The sequence below is a fragment of the Pimephales promelas genome, chromosome 15 (genome assembly GCF_988280905.1).
Source record: "Pimephales promelas chromosome 15, fPimPro1.hap1.1, whole genome shotgun sequence".
Lineage (NCBI taxonomy): Eukaryota > Metazoa > Chordata > Actinopteri > Cypriniformes > Leuciscidae > Pimephales > Pimephales promelas.
The window spans coordinates 5120513-5142999 of NC_142783.1; the positions used below are offsets into that span (position 1 = coordinate 5120513).

The following is a 22487-nucleotide window of genomic DNA, read 5'->3' on the forward strand; positions in this document are numbered from 1 at the left end:
GTCTGAGGTCACTTTCTGTGCATACGAGTGTGTGTCTGTCACACAGACAGGAGATTCACAGTGTCTGATCGCGCTCGAATAGTTTAAAAGCATTTACATGAATAAGAGCGTGATCATACTATACAATTTAACACTAGCCAAAGAATGACAGAATAAAAAATTAACGGATTAATATTGACAGCCCTAGTGAATTTTACTTATTATTTTTAAAGAATGTCCTCGAATGTCTTAGAAAATGTTAAAAATGTTTTATATGAACATATTTAAAGCTAAGGTTCTTCATCTGTGACCTGTACAGACACAGAAGAACACTTTAATATGCTGTATGTCACACCCTTTTTCATTTTCCAAAATTAGGTCAGAGACAAGTGTTCAGACAAGTAGCAGACAACAAGTGTCCAAAAACTCTAGTTATCTCGAGCATGAACAACATTAAACGATTGACAGCTGCAGGTGGTTGAGCACAGTTGTGTGTGTGTGTGTGTGTGTTCATCACCTTTACAGCGAAGCTGCACTTGCCCCCGCGCACGGCCTCCTCGTCTGTCTGCCACTGGTGCGGCCGGCTGGACTCGGGCACGTAAACGTCTTTCTTTCGCCGGAAGCTCTGCCGTAGCTTATTCATTGCTCAGCCTCCTCCTGCAGACAGAGACACAGAGAGACGGTTCACACAGATGACGGAAACAAGCAGCGAGACTAGTCCTACAGACACAGACTTCTATCAGCTTCACATCTGGTCCAATAATAACTAAAAATGCCTAAATGATAGGAAAAAGCATGCAAAAAACAACCATTTTACTTGCAACAAATACAATGGTTGTTATAGTACCAAAACTTCAGCAGTCAATACCAGTGCCAGTGAAATGACACTCAGTCATTATTAGTCATATATACACTCAATCAACCAATCACATGACTGTTGCTTCAATGCATTTAGGGGTGTGGTCCTGGTCAAGACAATCTCCTGAACTCCAAACTGAATGTCAGAATGGGAAAGAAAGGAGATTTAAGCAATTTTGAGCGTGGCATGGTTGTTGGAGCCAGACGGGCCGGTCTGAGTATTTCACAATCTGCTCAGTTACTGGGATTTTCACACACAACCATTTCTAGGGTTTACAAAGAATGGTGTGAAAAGGGAAAAACATCCAGTATGCGGCAGTCCTGTGGGCGAAAATGCCTTGTTGATGCTAGAGGTCAGAGGAGAATAGGCCGACTGATTCAAGCTGATAGAAGAGCAACTTTGACTGAAATAAGCACTCGTTACAACCGAGGTATGCAGCAAAGCATTTGTGAAGCCACAACATGCACAACCTTGAGGCGGATGGGCTACAACAGCAGAAGACCCCACCGGGTACCACTCATCTCCACTACTAATAGGAAAAAGAGGCTACAATTTGCAAGAGTCACCAAAATTGGACAGTTGAAGACTGGGAAAATGTAGCCTGGTCTGATGAGTCTCGATTTCTGTTGAGACATTCAGATGGTCGAGTCAGAATTTGGCGTAAACAGAATGAGAACATGGATCCATCATGCCTTGTTACCACTGTGCAGGCTGGTGGTGGTGGTGTAATGGTGTGGGGGATGTTTTCTTGGCACACTTTAGGCCCCTTAGTGCCAATTGGGCATCGTTTAAATGCCACAGCCTACCTGAGCATTGTTTCTGACCATGTCCATCCCTTTATGGCCACCATGTCCCCATCCTCTGATGGCTACTTCCAGCAGGATAATGCACCATGTCACACAGCTCCAATCATTTCAAATTGGTTTCTTGAACATGACAATGAGTTGACTGTACTAAAATGGCCCCCACAGTCACCAAATCTCAACCCAATAGAGCATCTTTGGCATGTGGTGGAACGAGAGCTTTGGATGTGCATCCCACAAATCTCCATCAACAGCAAGATGCTATCCTATCAATATGGGCCAACATTTCTAAAGAATGCTTTCAGCACTTGTTGAATCAATGCCACGGAGAATTAAGGCAGTTCTGAAGCTGAAAGGGGGTCAAACACAGTATTAGTGTGGTGTTCCTAATAATCCTTTAGTGTATAGTGAAGAATGATAATGTTACATTAAAATGTTAACATCCATTGGTACTGAATTGTTGTTCTGATATGGACTTTTTTATGCCGATATCCACTGAATATGAATCATGTGTTCTGAAAGCAAAAGGTGTGTGCTTGTGAAAGGGTTTGCAGCCGTATAGGAGCAAGGCATTTTAAACTGCAAGGCTATGCCTTTGTATCACACACACAATATTTCTCTCTCGCTAACAACAACATTAAACAAGATCAGAGCGGTGTCAACACTGAATGCACCAGCGCACACACACGCACACACACACACTGCTGAGTCACATCAGAGCCAGACACCGAAGACTCGACGTCTCAGAGCAACAGAGAAACAGGTAAAGCTTCATTTCCCTTTACAGTCCACAGAAGATCAGATTTCAACAGCATAACGTGACACTCATTTGAATGAGCTAGAAAAAACGCGTACGCACTCATACACACTCACACACGTACAGGCAGTAAGTAACAGCTTGTCTTGCAAGAAGGAAAACACAATAGCACATTAGCATAAGAAACCAGTGCCAAGCCCAGCTTGCCTGTGATGTGTGAGCAATAGAAACACCACACACACACACACACTGGTTCCCAACTGAAAGTGTTATTCTTGACTGTGTGTGTGTGTGTGTGTGTGTGTAGCCTACAGTTAGTTTCCCCCCAAGGAACACATGCTCTTAAGTTAAGCAATCTAGGAGCACATTAGAAAAAACTTTAGGATGAAAATGTATAAAATAATGTTTACAAAATTAAATCTACAATAAAATAAAAAAATAATTAGTACTTAAATGTATTATTAAAACATTTCTGGTTCAAACTGTATATTATGTAAATATGTACAGGCCTTCTTTAAACTGTGTGTGTGCAAATATATGCATGCAATAAAGATTGCTATGCTGCTGATACTAGTAAAAATCTATTGAATCATTCAAATCATGTTCTTTGTCTTTCCTTCCTGTGATGGTAAAGCCCAGACAGAAAAACTTGTTGAATTAAATGGCAGAAACGGTTTACTGTGTAACCAAAACACCAACAACTACCAGGGAAAAAAAATGCCTATGGCAAAACCTTTAATTATAAGTAAAGCAGGACTCTTATTTTGTAATGTCTATACTTTACTACTTCCAGCTGCTCATTCAAAAAGATGAGCGGGATAAAATATGCACTCTTATTCACAATATAATGTAAACAGCATGAACTCCATCAACAGAGAATAATAATCAATCGTTTGGCATAAATAGGCTACGCAATATTCATTGATGTTGACTGAAACCTTGAGCCGATAAAGACTCCAAATAAATGCTGACACATTTAATCATCAAAAATTTAAAGCAGCACAACTATTTTCAAAGTTGATAATAATCAGAAATGTTTCTTGAGCAGCAAATCATCATATTATTAGGGCTGTCAAATGATTAATCGCGATTAATCGCATCCAAAATAATAGTGTTTACATAATATATGTGGGTGCACTGTGTATAATCATTTTGGATATATACAGTATAAATACAGACACATGGATGTATATTTAAGAAAAAAAATATTTATATATAAAATAATTACATTTATATATAATAAATCTATTTACAGTATATACATAAAAAAATATTTCTTAAATATATACAAGCATGTGTGTGTATTTATATATACAAAATGATTATGCAGTGCACCAACATATATTATGTAAACACAAACTTTTATTTTGGATGCGATTAATCGCGATTAATCGTTTGACAGCCCTATATTATAATGATTTCTGAAGGATTATGTGACACTCAAGACTAGGGTTGGGTATCGTTTGAATTTGAACGATTCCGATTCCTTGTTTCGATTCCGGTTCCTAACGATTCTCGATTCCGATTCCGATATAGGCAGGGTCAAAAAAGTTAAGCTAACCTTGCTAACCAACGGCCTTTCTGAAGGAAATAATCCTTTCTGAAGGAAATACTCCTTCTGTAAAAATACTCCTTTTGTCACAAATTTTGCATTTTGCCGAGTTTTCGTTATTTTTAGAAAAGTGAAGCCACACTTTGGATCGCCGACGTAAGGTACTCATGTTCGACTCGCGTGGTTATGCCAACACTTCCGGTAGACGCTTCTTCGTTGGTGTTGTTCAGCGGATTCTTCTTCCGCTCGGCGGACTGTGAATATCGAAACTAGGAATCGAAATTTTAACTTTTGAACGATTCCGGGAAAAAACGAAAAGTTAGTCTCGGTTCCAATCGATACTCGATTCTCGATACCCAACCCTACTCAAGACTGGAGTAATGATGCTGAATATTCAGCTTTGATCACATAAACTAGTTTCAAATATATTCAGATTCTTGAAAACAGTTGTTGTAAATCACAATATTACTATTTTACATCAAAATAAATGCAGCCTAGGCAGGCAGACGAGACTTATTTCAAAGGCACACACAAAAGAAATCTCACTGACCGTAAACATTTGAACGCTAGTGTGTTTAGAGCCACTTTTGAGTGAAAAACGAAGTTGCTTTTTAGCAGAGGCTCCTGAAAGATCTATCTTATTGGTCAGTGACTTTTTTGTCACTGGATAAAGAAAATCCTTTTGTCCTTGGAAAAGTAGCAGAAGAAAACGGAAAAATGTTAATAGGCAGAAGAGATTAGTGTGTGTGAGTGTGTGTGTCATGAAACAGCCCGGCCAGTGCCAATGAGTTCATCTACTTTTAGAGGACAGAAACTGTGAGAATAACAGAAGAAAGCAGTGCAGAGGACGAGAGGGAGAGAGAATCAACTTCAGCAGCTTTTCTGTGCTCGTCTGTATTTGGGTCAGATGGTTTGTGCAATGCAGGCCGCGGGCAAAGCTCTGTCACTGCAGAAGAAAGCAGACATGATGAAAAACACCACTCTGCAGATCTCTGTCAGTCCTCATCACCTAAAGTCACTTCGTGATCTCCGTGCGCTCCGTTCCCGTCTTAAACTCCATTCACAGCCGCAGTGATGTTATCTGCGGAGGTCGCTAGGTCAGTGTACTGTTAGTCATGGTCAATCCCTGTTGCTATTGGTGAAAACTTGCCCTCAAACGGGCTGTGTACTGTCAGTAAAAGTCAATCTAACTAGATAAGGAAGCAGTTTTCTTGTTGCTAAATAGGATTCTGCAGGGGAAAGCGGCAGCAGTAATGCATGATGAGTCAGAAATAGAGGTTTGGAATGAAATGAATGGGAAAAAAATGAGATCAACGAATAAATCAAACGCCTTCAGGATGCTGGCCATTTTTGATATGGCTTTCCAAAGGGATATTGTGCAGTCAGCACAATAGTAATGACTGGCTAGCTTTACATTATGTAGGCAGAGATGTAGGCAGAGACAAATCATATAGAAAGTCTGTTTCAATCTATTTCTGTGGGGGTAGTTATGCTTTCGAATGCCACTTCGTGATCTTGTATACTGTGTGTATATAGGGAGCGGCGGAATGACCGCACATTTTACATTACAAGATAAGATATTAGTCATGATCTGCGAAACATCAACTCCTCAGCCATCAGTCATCACTAGGGTTGGGTCTCGTTTGAATTTGAACGATTCTGATTCCGATTCCGATTCCTTGTTTCGATTCCGGTTCCTAACGATTCTCGATTCCGATTCTTTTAAGAAGCAGGGTCAAAAAAGTTAAGCTAACCTTGCTAACCAACAGCCTTTCTGAAGGAAATACTCCTTTCTGAAGGAAATACTCCTTCTGTAAAAATACTCCTTTTGTCACAAATTTTGCATTTTGCCGAGATTTCGTTATTTTTAGAAAAGTGAAGCCACACTTTGGACCGCCGAGGTAAGCTACTCATGTTCGACTCGCGTGGTTATGCCAACACTTCCGGTAGACGCTTCTTTGTTGGTGTTGTTCAGCGGATTCTTCTTCCGCTCGGCGGACTGTGAATATCGAAACTAGGAATCGAAATTTTAACTTTTGAACGATTCCGGGAAAAACTAAAAGTTAGTCTCGGTTCCAATCGATACTCGATTCTCGATACCCAACCCTAGTCATCACTCCTTCCTCTCATGGTGTGAGAAGTGAAATCTGACCGCAACTAAGTAACACCGGTAACCAGGGCTGGGCGATATGGCCAAAAATAAAAATATCACGATAATTTTTTTATATCAGTCGATATCGATAATTATCACGATATACGTCAAATCTAAATCAAAAGTTTAAAGGCAAATTTTTGCAACTAAGTAAAAGTTGTATAAACCAGAGCGTTAATTGTGTTTTTAAACTACTCTTTAAATGTATGTTCATTAACAAAAACAGTAACATCTGTTGTTTTTTTGTTTGTTTTTTTCTTATGCAACAACCACATTTTTATTCGGTAAAAAGTAATATTCTGACTGTTTGAGTTGTATTCAAATTAACCATTGATCATCCAGTATCATGCATTTAGATCTTGATAACCACAGATAAAACCAGGCATAGCCTATAACTTAGCTCCTCACTATCATGGCATAACTTTATGGTTTCTGTATTTTTTTGTATGAAAAAAAGTAGCCTAACAGTTAAATACATTATTAAATACTGTACTTATATTCCATTAGTCATATAATACATTGTCTACATTAATAATATTATACAACTCAATATGTATATCCAACATTTCATGGTGCAGTTAATATTACTTGGCTAACCTTACAGTAAATCCATGGTAGGCTAATTGGATTCAGTATCAATTCAGATCCTGACTGTATCGTTGCATGCAGTGTTTCTCCTTTTTGTCAGCGGTGTTTCATCTGCCTTTAAACTGGTTTAAACTTGACATTGGTGTTCTTCGCTGAACTCAAGTGCTTCTCACTGGATCTCGTGAGCAAAACGATCAGAGGCGCGTATGCGTGAGTTCGCGCTCCGCTCAATGCACTGCCATTTGGACTTTGACCCGAGCGGATAAATGCTCCGTGTGGCGCGCGCTGTTTAAATGAGTTTCGTTCCGCTTTTGATGCATAAACATTATCGAACATTTATCGACCTCTTGATATCGTTTTATCAAGGAAAATTATATCGCGATAATTATCGTTATATCGCCCAGCCCTACCGGTAACTGTACGTTAACACCGCCGCCGACTTGCGGCCGGAAGTCATTCATTTTCAATGGAAGCTGGCCTCTCTCAGCTGCAAAGAGCGTCAAATCCATCAGCGTTGGGTTTTGCGCGTTTTGAGCCAATCACAGCAGTCTCACACAGACACGCCCCTCCAAACAGAGCGTTCAAATCAGAGGCTAAAATCAGGGTAGGAAAATGCCATTTATTTCTAAATTATGACAATTTTTGACGTAAAAATCTAACATTAAATGTAGTGATGAACCGATGTGAAAATTTGTGGCCGATACTGATAACCGATATTAACATTGCTGTTATGGCCGATACCGATATTTCGATGTCGATATCCCTGTATAGAAAACGAGGATTAGGGCTGCACGATATTGGTACAAAATGACATTGTGATATTTTATTTTTCTGCGATATATATTGTGATATAAAAACAATTTCACCAGATTACTTGAATTGCTCTATTTGGAAAGAATGAATCATTCTAGAATGACTGGCGTAGTTTTGTCATGGAGTAAATCCGCATAGAAACTAATATTAATAGAATGTTAACAAAATTTGTTAACATTCTATTAATCTATTAACCTTACACTTTACAATAAGGTTCCATTTAATGTACACTTTAATAAATGTAACCTTATTGTAAAGTGTTTCCGACTTATGTCTCTTGAGCTCAGTGTTGGACAGATCAGTTGTTTTAACCATTCATTAAAGTGAATCGGTTCAAAGGAGTCATTAGTTCGCGAATCGGACGTGTCATTAACGGAACCACGGCACACGTTGTGATTATCCAGGCAGTTTAGAACATCGCACGAGATTTGTCTCGATCTATTTTCACAGTCTATGGTCTCGACAGTCGACACAGAAAACATTTCATCAACAGATAGATTTTTTTTCGTTTATTGAAAGTGTGGTTTCACAATTCACAACCAGTAGTTCAGAAGAAAAAAACGTCGGTCTTCCGACCTTTTACCATTGTATATTCTCAAAGATATTCAGTCAACTCAATTCATAAACATGCGGGAGGGAGGGAGAGAGAGAGAGAGCAAGACATGTTGAAGACGGCGCGCGATGTGTAAAAAAATCGACCAAATCGGCCGATGTTATATCGCCGGCCGATATATTGTGCACCACTATCGTGCACCACTATCGTCCGCATCCATGGAAACATTACGAAACAATAAACAATGCAGTTCATGACCCCTTTAAACGCTTAAACACCTCTGAAACAACGGCGTTATGAGCAGAGTGAATTTTGGCTTTGAGGCTTTGGCAGTCAATCTCATTTCCTTTTTGTAAATTTTGTAAAGTAAATATTTTGTCCACATGTGGAAGCTGTAGGGGGTGAGTGACTGCCATGTCTTTTGTATACTGTTTTTTGAAGTTGTGCTTTCATTTATGTCAAAGTTATTTGTGTCCAGTCTGATTGAGATGACCATTTGCTCTTTATCGGTTGCTGGTTTGAGTGGCACACGTCCATTAGACAAAAGACAAAACAGTTTTGCATATCATTATACACTAAATCACAAAATGAAAATGCTTGTATCATACGTTTATTTTTTAGACATGATTAATTCTATATTTTAGAAAACTAAATGGGGCCAATAGTCTGGAAACCCATATTTATCTAAACCTTTTCCAAACTGCATATGATGAACCCAGCAAACTGTGACTGAACTTTATTAGGCTAGTAGTTCATCCTGTGGTAACGAAATTGGAAACAAGAATTGTGAAATCTCACTCTGGTCTAAAATTTGGTAGTCATCAAGTCATTAGCTAATATAAAAGAATACAAGGTTACACAACTCAAACCCACTGATAACAATAACTCTCCGAGGAGTGTACAGGAGAGTGAGACTGGTGAAATAAAAGCGAATGAATGAGAGAATGTGAGTGTGTGCGAAAAGCAGCAGAGAGTCTATCGGGCACAGAAACACATGGTAAACTGAGTCATGTGAGCAGGCTTAAAGTCCCTGTAAAGTCAAAATTAAGTATGTGTTCTGAGTTCACACCACAGAAAATGTGTTTTTAGCCACCCAAACAAATTTGAATGATAAAAAGTACATAAAATAAGCTATCTAAATGAGCATTATCCTACACTCTCTGAACTCGCTGCGCTGAAACCACGCCCACTTGCAGGACAGCTATTTTGTTCAGCTGTCACAGTTCACAGTCTTTGTAATATGTTTTAGCAATACATTTATAACATTTATAATGTATTTAGACATTTTTTTTTTTTTTTAGAATTGCCTTTACAGGGACTTTAAAGGAGAACTCCGGCAAAAAATGAACGTTTGGTCTAATAATAATATATTGGTACCGAGTCGACCGTTCTCTGAGATTTGTTTTCATGATAATCAAATGTAAAGAGTTTTATCTCTAAAAACTGTTTAGCAATTAGCACATACCTCTAGTATATAAGGCATAGTGTAATGAAAAATAAAAATCGCTAGTTAATACCACTAACAAGGCTCAAAAAAGCCACACACTAACACACTAACATAATGAGGGTCCCTACATGCAAAACGAAGCATTGAGAACTGTGTAAGTATTTAAAAGAAGATACTTTATAAAGACAGACCACTTTGCGTATACAGGCACGGGCTATCTTTGGAAAACAGTCTCGACCAGTCGAACCACGAACAACGTGCCAAGTGAGCTGAACTGTATGAACGGCGTTCATGGTTCGACTGGTCGAGATTCTTTTCCAAAGATGGCTCCTGTCTGTATATACACAAAGTGAAAATATATACATGCACATATTTCTTAAATATATGCATGTGTGGGTATTTATATATACAAATTAATTATACACACTACACACACATATTATGTAAACACAAACTTTTATTTTGGATGCGATTAATCGCGATTAATCGTTGCCCATCCCTAAGCCCATCCCTAATCGTTGCCACATTTTTTTCAAGGTTGAATTATTCCTAACTAACTATGGCAATACCAGGGTTCCTACAGGTTTCTTCAAGTTAAATTCAAGTCTTTTTAAGACCTTTTTAAGACCATTTATATACAAAATGAGTACCTAATTCAAGTCCCTACCAGCAAAGAAAAACAAAATCCTTGAACTTGTGTTAATTTATTTTTCAAATGTGGAATGCGTAAAAGATGATAAGCCAAGCAGGTGTGAAAAATAAAAACATTTCAGTAGGCCTCAAGAAAGTTTGCCGAACAATGTTAAGTTGTTTTTAACATTAGCTAGCTATTTATTCCATGCTGGGAATTAGGGTTGTGCCGATAGACGATAGTATCGTGTATCGACGATAGTCTGAGATATCACCGATGGCAGATGCCTTTGACGATATCAATACGATAATTGGCTCGTTTTACCATAATGTATTAAATTATTATTATTAGGCCTATTATTATAAAGCTAGTATTGTTATTAAATGAATATTAGGAACTACAATCAATTTGCCTTGCCTAAATTTACAACGACATCACCTCATAACAATTGAAACAACACACGCACTAATGAGGACTCCTCTAAGAGAATGTTTTTAAAACAGACTAAAAAACATCCAACATCAAAATTTAATTGCAAGGTGATCCATTCGCAAATTATCAAGTGTGCTCGTTTTAACAGACGCAAAATTCAATTTCCTACAGATCCAAGATGAAAACGGCATCGTTGTTCGTCAGTATTTGTTTCCGTAACACATTAACAAAACGTTTAATGACACTAACACTAAAAACAATATAATTACTAAATAGTATTAATAATAATATCACTAAAATAGTATTATAGTTACCGTTATCATCGTCGTCTCTGAGGGAACGCGGCGTTAATGCAGATGCCGAAAGCAGTCCGTTTTTACTTTCACTTTCAGAGATTGAGCGCGTTTACATGCGACGACGTTCTTAACCTGATTATGTTGAATAAACTTGACAATGCATGTGGTCATGTAAACGTTTCCTTTATCAGAGTCAAGTCATAAGTATAAACCGATCGACTCAGCTAGACGTTTGGCCCTTGCTCTTGTTTCTCCCGGCATTTAAAACACATTAACCCGCGTACTTCGTGCTGAAGTGCGCATGTGAAGTGCGCAGAGAGCGCACTGGTAGGGGGGCACATATCGCAAACTCCGACTTTTTCTGACCCAAGAAATTATTAAAACGTGTTTTCATCTCGTGCAGAAATAGGCCCTAGTCAAAATGCTGCATGTAACGGCATGAGGATAGGATGTGTCCGTAAATTTCCCATTGACAAACAAAAGGATTAGGATCTCTTTTTTTTACCTCACTATACCAGGAAATAACCTGATCCTATTAATAAACACTCCACCTTTGCTAGCAAAATAGAAAAAAGATTCTCGTATATAAAACGAAGTAGGCTAATAAAACAAGCAAATTAATGAGTAGGCTAAATAATCAAGTTAATAATCAAATGTTAGCCCCGCCCCCTCACGATACTATCGTGTATCGCCGATCTCGCAGGCTGACGATAGGACGATATGAAAATGGAGCATATTGCCCAACACTACTGGGAATATGGGGAACTGAGAGACCCCAGAACAATAAACATCGAAAATCATAATAATCGTGGTTGACAAATTAAACTTTTTCGGGAAAAATACAATATGGAGAAGTTACATACACAGCACAATTTTTAAGGTATTATTTCCAAATTAATAAATTAATTCAATGCTTTTAAGGCTTTTTAAGACCCCGCGGGAACCCTGAATACGATTTCTGCTATGTGGAAAACACAGCTTCACAGAATCTTACCATAAAAATGGACCATTTGGCTTAATAAATCAGTAGGGCTGTACAAGTAATTCAAATCGCTTAGGCTGCAATGCTTATTTCTTTCTTTTAAAAGATTATCATTTTGATGAAACAATATTGATAAGTGAAAATCCTGTTCTGCTGTTTTCAGCTGACGAATGAACAAATCTTTACTAAACAGTCCGTGATTGAATGAACAGTGATTCAGAGGGGCTTCTCTCAGCCTGTTGTCTCTCTGTGTGTGTGTGTGTGTGTGTTAATGAGGTCATTAGTGCACTAGAAGAGCATTAGTTGAGCGCTTGCCAGACACAAGCCTCTCACTGCCTCGGTCACGCGGCTCAGAGACGAGACGTGAAAGCAGGAGGAGCGAGAAGAGACGCGGTGAAAAGAGGAACGAGCCGACGAAGAGTGCTGGGCTGTCAGAGAGAGAAGCTATTTAAACCATCCCTCCAGGAACGGAAAACACTTATTAATTCCTACAAATAGAACCTGGAGAGGAAGACAAAAGACCTTACATACAGACACACAGTCACACAGAGAGAGAGAGAGCAAAGAAACACTCTCATTCAATGCAACAAACACTTGGCTGTGCTCAGACATCTTATGAATGAAAACTAAAATATGCATTTAAGCTGGTAAAAAAAGAAGCAATTTCAGGCATCACTTACAGCTTATGTAGTGATGGAAAAATCATTACATAAAGCCTGATATACTGATAAATCTAAATCATTATGATTTAACATGATTTGAGACAACTCTAAGCAAGGTTGATTTCTCCGGAAAGACTAAAGGCACTTGCACACTGAGTCCGAAATTTCCATATGTGAATTTTCGTATGATGATTCGGTGGCTCTGATCTGTCATGCTACTGATTGCTACGGATGCGAAAAATGCAGAAAATATAACCTGATCTGATTTTTCTATGACAGACGAAAGTTTCAGAGGCAGTCTACAATCGTGATTTACATAACGTGAGGTCGTATTTATTTTTTAACGTGTGAAAATTTCGTACACGAATTTCGAGCTCAGTGTGCAAGGGCCTTAACACTGTGTTCCCAACCATAGTGCTTGGTTTATTTGAGCATCCAGACCAGCTTGATCTCAACACTGACTGACTGGACAAATGGTGTTGAACACTAAGTAAGAACTTTTTACCTTAAAATAAAGTTTTCAAAATCGTTTCAGTGGTTCATCAAGTCGTGACATGGTGAAATGCACTTATGCCTCTACTTCGCGGTCCTTTATCTGATATATCCACGCTATGTAAGATTGCCAGATCGGGTCGCGTTTCTGTAGTCCGAATGAGAGAAAACTACAAATATGACTTGCTTTACGGCAAGCGTTACAATTGCCAATAGGTGGAGCATACTCAACATTAGACATGGACATGTAAGATACCTAGCAGCCAGGTTGCTTTTGAATCGTCATCATGATTCCAATGCCGGTGCTAATAAACAGCAACCGTGCGCGCTAGGCTAAATTATATACAACAGCAGTAATGGACAATTCCGCTTCCAACCTGTAGGGCGACCGCATACGTAAAGTTACTTGGTGTTGCTTTAATACAGGTTTGCAAGGCTGTTTACAAAGAGGTGCAAGGCCAGCAGGAGGCGCTTTAGGAGCGGCAGAGACAGAGGTTTCCCCGGTAACGGCTGTACACAAAGCAGCGCAGCGCTCATAAATGCTGCTTTATCTGATAAAGATAAAGAAAGATTCAATTGAAATAATATCAAAACTTTTCACAAGACCATCGGTTCACTTCTGATACATTCATATGAAAACGCCCGTGCCGCGTTTTGACCTTGAAAAGTGCAGTGCTTATTACCACTAATAGATTTTCCAAAAGGCTGTCCTGATATTGTGAACCAATGTATGGGAAACACTGTAATATAATTTGACAGTTCAGGGAAGGTCGCATATGCGACCTTTTGAAATCCCATTGCGACCCTAATTTTTAATGGGTCGCAAATGTATCACTGACAATTTTGACGGGTCTGTTTTTTTTTTTTTAGTTTCTTTCGGGTTGTATTTAATCTTCTAAAACCTGTCGGATCGTCCGCTTTTTGTCCCGCCAAAGCCTTTTTTGATCGCGGTGAGTGTTGTAGAGTAGAATGACTGATGCGTTTGACAGGGCGCAAACGAGCTGAGAGAGAGAGAGCGCGCCCTGGCCGCGCGCGCACTATCACGTCTTCACACAACACAAGCGCTGTCTTGCTCTCTCTCTCTCTATCGCGCGCATATTATTCAAATGACATGATAGTAAAAGGTTTGTGTCTTTATAATAGGCATGCTAATCATAATCATAGGCTACCATCTGAGCCTGCATGGCGGCAGGAAAAAGACGCAGAGATGTAAGACAACGTGTCTCTTCCTTACACCAAAGGTAGATTTGCGGTCTGGTGTTCGGCTGATAAACTCTGCCATGAGCTAACTAATTATATTGCTAGCTCTGATATTGACATCGACTAACGTTATATGATCACTAGCAGTTTTTTAGACTAACGTTAGTTTTTTCATAATCATAATCGCGTGATTCGCGTCAAGACACCTGATTGGCTAATACTACACACTGAAGATTAATTAAATGTTTTATTAAATAATTACTGAAAATATCCCTCTCTTCATCCCACACCCCAAACATGACATACAAAATGTTGTGGAACAGAAACAACCAGAGATATATTTATAAGCTATCATTTTATTGTCATCACAGCTTTCCAACAGTCCTGCGTATGATTCTACATTGATTAAAAAAGAAAATCAAATGTGTTTTAATGGTAATTATTTTATACGAAAATGTATTTATAATTCAGATGAGAATAAAGATTATGGGTTAGTTAAAATTAAGGAAAACAAATATATTGATCTGAAATATTGGAAATTAATTTTACATTCATTCAAGTACAATTACCAAACATATATCAAGGTCATTTTGTCTTTTTATTAATTTAATTAATAAACTAATTATATAAAACTATTGTCAGTGCACTACAAATAAACCGGTTCTATGCCTTTATTAATAAAACTTAAACAGCTTAAAAAATACGAGGCTTAAGACATTTATAAAAATGCCTTCTGCATTTTTGTTTTGCTTTTCACTCCATTGTACCGAATCGTACCGAACCGTCTGAATGTCTGAACCAAGGTATGAACCCGACACAACCATGACTTCTGTACTGTTCCACCCCTAATGCAGTTTTATTATTATTCATTACTATCCAGAGTGCGGCTTACTATAAATAATTTGTGCGACCAAATCATGTTTTGCGCCAGTAGCTGAAAAAGTTAGTAGCGCAAGTGCCACCAGTGGAAAAGGTTAGTGTAGTTCCCTGCAGTTATCAATTATAGTTTAACCTATCCAACTTCACAGTCGCGCTTTATCAACAAATAGAGAGCCTAAGTCCCGCCCCTCTGCTTCTGGCTCATGGGACCTTATTTCAGAAAAATATGAATGGTAGTCAATGGCGAGAGACAACTTATCTTTTTATTCTGGCTGAACTGTGCCCTGAATTACACATATGATGTTTGTCAATTTAAAAGATTCTGAAAAGTCAAAAACGTCGCAGTTTGTCATACAACAGAAGAGTAACATTTAGTTTTATGTGAAAATCGCTCTGTGAACTACATCTCCCGGGAAGCGAAACGAGATCCGCTGCTCGTGTGTGTGCAGTCTGATATAAAACACCCTGGTAGGATGGCGTAACGTTACGATTATAACGTTAGACTGTAGAAACAATGACAGACAGCCTCAGTAAAGTTAGCTTCATTCATTGAGAGAAAATGTGCGCCTTTGGGGTTTGTAGTCTTTGTAATTACGTATTTTCACAGTCTTATACCTCAACGGTTTTACATCAAACTGCGACTTTCTTTACTTTAAAATGTATCTTTTAAATTTACAAACATCATATGTGTAATTCAGGGCACAATTCAAATGAGATCAAAATATTTGTTGTCTCTCGCCATTGACTACCATTCAATATTTTTCCGAAATAAGGTCCCATGGTGGTTAGACATGTGCCGGTATTCGGTAATGCGATAAATCGCGGTAATGAATATGCACGATATTGTTATCGCGGGCTCTTCAAAATACCGTGAAAAATAATAGATTTTAGAATTTAGAATAGAATTTAGACTTTTAGAGCGCGCACTAGCTGCTTATTTTCCTTCAACCGCTCAAACACTGCGTGCTGTGCAGAACACGCGCGCACTCTGATGTAAACAATCCCCACATGTATAAGCACTGTTCGCATGCGACAGTGCGCACTAGTCTGATGTAGGGCTGGGCGATATGGCCAAAAAATCATATCTCGATATTTTTTGGTCAAATGGCGATATACGATATATATCTCGGTACTTTCTACGTTTTCTATTTAGATAAAGAAAATCTTTATATTAAAAAAAAAAAATATATATATATATATATATATATATATATATATACAGTATATTCACATTCGGCCCAATGATATCCTACAAACAATGTTGATATTGAAGGATATGGAAACAAATATAATATAGGCTATGCAATATATTATGTGCAAAAAGCTTTTGTTTTTATATTGACTAAAAGCTAAACTAAAAATGAAAATAAAAACAAAAACAAAAGCACAAACTAATTATATTAGCCTGCATTTGATTACCCCATTATAATCACTTTCACTTTCATTAAAAATATATACTTGTAGGTTTAAAATTCCACATATGGCACATTTATTTTCTCCAACAACAAATATTTTAGCAATATGTTTATTTTAGTCAGAATTATTGCGTACTACGTAGTACTATTCACTAGGGATGTCCCGATACCACTTTTTCACTTCCGATACCGATACCGATGCCGCACCTTTGGCTTTTGCCGATACCGATATTAGTCCGATATTTTTTTTTTCGTGGTCCGACGTGCCGTATACGGCCCACAGGGTGGTTTATAGGTTTAACTTTGTGAAAGACAAAACAAAACAAACACAAAAGTAAACATAATACATATCTTTGGAAAGCTGAGAAACTCGTGATTCGAACGACGTAAACCATTTTAAGATACAATCAACACAGCGGGCACAATCTGTCTCTTTGTCAGACCACCAACTGCCAAAACAAACCAACACAAACTGGAAGAAACTCACCAATTAGCCATCTGTTAGTCCACATTCCAACAAAAATGGTTTGGTTTCACTGTAAAGCGTCCATACAATCCAATTTGAAGAAGTTTTTAGTCCAAAACATAAACATCCATGGAATGTAAATAGTAGCATTTCGCGTTAGCCGACAGCGCTATCACAACTTCGACGCACTAATGCTACGTTCACACCGGACGCGAATAGGGCGTCAGGCGCGAATGATTTCAATGTTAAGTCAATGCAAGAAAAATTCCTGCGGCGCGAATGAGGCGTGGAGCGCGGCGCGGAAGACGCGAATACGCCTCATCCGCGCGTCAAGTTGGCTGAACTTTGGCGTGAATTCGCGCCGCGTTAACCAATCAGGAGCCTAGCTGCTTGCTCACGTGGTGAAGTGTCTGGATGCTTCAATAAATTATTTTGTTAATATGACTAAATGCATGGTGGGATTATGCACAACAAAGCAAATGTTTCATCACTTAAAACATTATTTCTATATGGAGACATGTTCATTTTGTATTGAATGTTATTCATTCCATATCTAGAAATAGTATTATGTTGTAAAGACAATCAACATATGTGCATAAATTCGTGTCTGGACGTGAGAGAGAGAAAAAAATCACAGGACAGGTTAATAACTTTTGAAGGCTGGCTCTATTTATTATCAAAACAAAAATAAATGACAGCTAGATTAGATGGATGAGGGGCCGGGCGAGGGTGATCCTCGCTCAGATGCGGGACAACAGGTCATCAAACTGGGCGCGTGACAGGCGGAAGTACCGCTGACAGCGGCCGTCATCCAGCGCAGCTCCTGGAGCGAGCAAATGGTGAAACTCGCCAAACGGTTCGGCTCCGAAGGGTCCGGTGGACACAAATATACGGCGACGATGATCCCCACGCCGCTGTTCTGCTATCCAGAGTAAATACAGAGCGGTAACTCTCTTGATGAATGCTCGGTCGACATAAAAACAATGACCGCCAACGGATTTTGATTCTGACGCGCGTCACGCGCGTAAATTTCGCTTCAAACTTTCGCTCTTGACACGCAAAGCGAGAGTGATTCTCTGCGCGCGTGTGCGTAAACACAACAATCATCACGTGACAGGCTGCGCCGCTAAACTGGATATCGCTCATATTTTTTTCTCCCCTCCGATCTCCGATCTAGCGTTCTGGGCCGGTATCGGCGCGATACCGATGCCGTGGATCGGATCGGGACATCCCTACTATTCACGCGCATGCGCGCGCCGGCGCTCGTTCAAGGAAGCATGAATTTTAGCGGAGATTCACTTGCAGAAGCTCGTCCTCTTCTGACATGGACATATTTGTTGTGAAATGGACATATTTGCTTTACTTTCTAACATTTACAGATGGAGAATATGTGAAATGTAAGTTGAGCACTGAGGAAAGCACCACATCTCAAACGCATTAAACAGCGCAAGTATCTGTCAGTCAGCAACAGTGTCTGTCAGAGCATTTGACCGGGCGGCAAGCTGCCTTAAACTTGTTAACTATATCAAAGTGATTTTGACGCAATTAATATAAGCTTGTGTCATGTTTAGGACAAATTGTACTACGTAGCCTAGCTACTTTCACTGCAGCAGCTCACACTGCAACCTCCGCTATTTTTCAGATGTGTTCATATCAAACTACTGTATCGATATAAACGGTATTGCCTCATTCCATATCGTTTCAAAAAATATAACGATACATAGTACATATTCGATATATCGCCCAGCCCTAGTCTGATGTAAACAGTCCTCACATGGAGTAGAAGCATGGCGGAACGCTCCCGACGATTTATCCCCGCAGGGCTGCCAAACTCTCAGACATTCCGCTTGAGACTCAAGCTTGAGACTTTCAGACAGGACGCGGAATACGCGCGCGACGCGCAGGGATGTTTTGTTGATGCGTCGACCTGCATCGACCACGCCGGTGTTAAAGTTCAAAATAGTTAAACTTTTTATTTGTAAAATAGCAAATCGCGTTGTATCTGAAGGGCAACGTTGAACCAAGCGGTCAGCGTCGCAAATTCCGCGTCCTGTCTGAAAGGCGCTTAACGCATTTGACACTTTTCACACGCTCTCCTACAGAGAAAAATCACAGAGCAAAGAGGACACTGACACCGACAGACTAGACAGAGCAGATTACTTTTGATATGAAAGTTGTTATTGATAAATTGAAGTTGATAAATCAGCTCTTAGGTTCTGATCACAGATCGTTGCTCCTCAGTTCAAGTAAACCGATCATCATGTTACTTTCGTTTTTATTTAAAGATACAGTACAACTTACCGAAAGGTATATTTACTTATACATAATAACGATCAATCAGTGTTTTCAAACACGGAAAGAGGTCAGTAACACTGCAGTAGAACAGTTGTGTCAAAACGTTACATTTACCTCAGGAAAGCCATTTAATGACCAGCACATTCATTGACTAGACAAAAAATAGCAAGGAGTATTTTGCTAAATATTATATTTAACTTCTCTCTGTATGTTTACAGCATTATGTGAGTTTTTTTTCTTGAGAAACATTAACAGACTGAGGCCTACCTAATATTTATCCAAATGAGTCAATATTGAATTAAGACTGAAATCAAATCCAAGAATTTAATTGAATAATACAAACAGTAACCTACCAGTCATTGTAACATGTTGTCACTAAACTTTAAACAATTTGGTTTAGTTTACCATATGTTTTGAAAATCACAATTACACATTGATACAAGTTGAGGTTTTTTTAGAGACCCACAATGCATCTGTTTTTCTTGAGCATTAAAATATAATTTCATTAAAATATCGTGATAATACCGTATATACCGTGATAAAAGCTCAATCAATTAACCGCAGCATGAAAATTTGATACCGGCACATGCCTAATGGTGGTCGACCGGAATTGGAGGGACTTAGGCTCTCTATACCACAGTGCAACAGTGAAAAGTGACCTGTGTCGCGCCACGTTATGATCGATGTTAAAGGGACATACACCAATATTGCGATATATATTAAAAATTGATCTCATAACAAAAGTAAACACCGGTATTCGGTATGAACCGGTATACCGCCCAGCACTAACAAAAACACAACAACACAAAAGGCCAAAAAAGGTTGCTTGCCCAGATTTGCCTCCCCCGGTCTGCATTTTCACCAGACATACATTCTTCTTACACACAAAAACAGAATTTCAAACCAAATATGCAAAATTCCATAAAATTCAGCGTCAACACTAGATTCCGTGTTAATTTGCCAATTTCGCAATTCCGTCCATGATTCCGTGATCGTGGAAATTATAGCGGCCTATAAACTATACAAAGGGCTGTGAAATTAATTGAATTTTGATTTAGGCTCCCAATGATCACCAAAATAGCACAATCAAGTAAAATCTATTATTTTGCCATGTTCTGTTTTGCAAGAACACTCTTATTTTGGCTTGTGTTCTGAATGACGCGCACACATCCCATCCGCCCCTCCCGAAGCCATAACCTCTCTCAGCCAATACAGTCCGGAAGGCAAATTGGGAGGCACGTCAGTGCACGTGACTGTTTGTCGCTCAGTACAGAAATTACCGTATAGTAGACAGGAGGAGAAGCTCGGAGGCAATCCGGGGGACGTGGAGGCGTAAAGTCCGCTAAAGTCGAGGGAGAAGCCCATAGAGAGTCATAAAGTTGATGGACAGCTAATACTCACTCTCTCCGTCTATGTGAGATTCGTAAGGGAATTATTCAGATTTCCCTCTGCACAGCTACTAGAAGATACAGGTTGCTCACGTGTCAGGCTCAGTTTGAGCTTGCGCAGTACGCCTGGCTATCAGCTTTAAACGGGCTTCAAATTTCTCTGTTGAAATCACTGGGGTCGCTGTGTCCATTTCCTTTACGGTCTATGATAATATCATCCGCTGGAATTCAAAAACTCAGCGCGAGTAAAGATGGCAGGAGGAGGGCAGCCACAGCAGCGTTTGGGGAGCAAAAAAGGCAAAACCAACTCCATTGTCTGGGAACAGTTTGGCTTCGAGCAATCCGACGATGAGCAGAAACATGCTATGGGAACTCCACGAATTTGTTTACACACATCGAGTGACCTATGGCAATGTAATAAAGAAACATTTTAAAGCTGGAGCCTGATGGAGAGACAGCCTTTATTATTCTGGGACTGAGTTACTAGCAGGAATTTGTTGAATATATTTTGTCAAAATGTTGCCTACTTGTTTTCAAGAGATTGTGATATATTTATTAGAGGTAGGGATGCACGATATATCGGCCAGCATATCGGTATCGGACGATATATGTTCATTTTTAATGTTATCGCTATCGGCCTGGTAAGAAAATGTGGCCGATATATTAAAGCCGATAAATAATGTATTATTCCCTTCAGCTGAGAAACTTGTTGAGCACTGTTTATGTTTTTGAATTTCTTGAAATATGATTGAAATCTCTTCAAAAAATGAAAATACGGTTCGGTACAACATGTGCAGCGCAAATCTGTCATATCGGCTATACACTATAATGAGAACATCATTATAATTGTGCGCTTGGGACATGGATTTAATTGTGAGACTTTTGTATTTGTAATCAGGCTCTCAAAATTAGATACAAATTTGGATTTAAGTTTATCGGCCGATATATCGGTTATCGGCTTTCAAATATAAAGAATTATCGGTTATCGGTATCGGCTGAAATATTCATATCGGTGCATCCCTAATTAGAGGTTATAATTTTTTACTTGAATACTTGAATACATTTATACTTTGATTTGAATATCTGTTATTTTATTTATTTGAATAGTTCAAAAAGTGTTGAATGCCTGAATGCCTGAACTGAATGCCATTCACTGGAAAAAATACAATGTAATGGGGTGGTGATTATTATTGCTGCATAACGCCTACTGAGGCAACGGTATTGCGTAACAGGAAGTTGTGAAACAGGAAGTGAAAAGGGGCTGGGAAGGAAGGGAACCCTCTTCTGGATCTAGAGTTGTGGAAGTGCTGGTCCGACTCGTTCCCAGCCTTGACAAACAGCCAGTTTTAGAAAGCCTGACTGAAACACCAGATTACAGCCAAGCGAAGCACATCTATTGAAACACAGAGAGCGTATAACAGAGGAGCGGCCAACAGAGAGGACAGAAGCGCTGTCACAATATGATAACCTTCACTACAAATATCACAAAACACACATTACACAAAGAATTTCAATTTGGTATACACACAGAGCGCAAATGTCCTCCATTCAAATGATAACTGGTAATATTTGGACAGATTTGTCCAACATTTACTTCTTATCACATTCGGATCACACAGAATGGACAAGATTCAACGCAACATCTGTAGTCAAGGCTGATAATTGCGATAAACCATATAAAAACATTTTACATCCAAGTATAAAGTGATTAATTAGACAACAGAATAAAATAACTTAGTCTATGCATACTTGAGATGCTTACACTTGACAGTTAAAATGCTTGGCTTGAGTTCATCCATCACATCTGAACTAACTGACAACTCTTTTGTTAATAACTGAAGAGCAT

The 22487-nt window shown here is 39.0% G+C and overlaps 1 protein-coding gene across 5 annotated transcripts in view; it reads right to left on the bottom strand.

The window, feature by feature from the left end:
- Positions 1 to 22487, bottom strand: part of numb (NUMB endocytic adaptor protein) — a 96611-nt gene that overhangs the window by 45846 nt on the left and 28278 nt on the right. For all 5 annotated transcript variants that reach the window (XM_039674447.2, XM_089120040.1, XM_039674438.2 and 2 more), the window contains exon 2: positions 497 to 636. In XM_039674447.2, the coding sequence (XP_039530381.2) occupies positions 497 to 622 (126 nt within the window). In that variant the 5' untranslated portion in view covers positions 623 to 636. The remainder of the gene's footprint in view (positions 1 to 496; positions 637 to 22487) is intronic.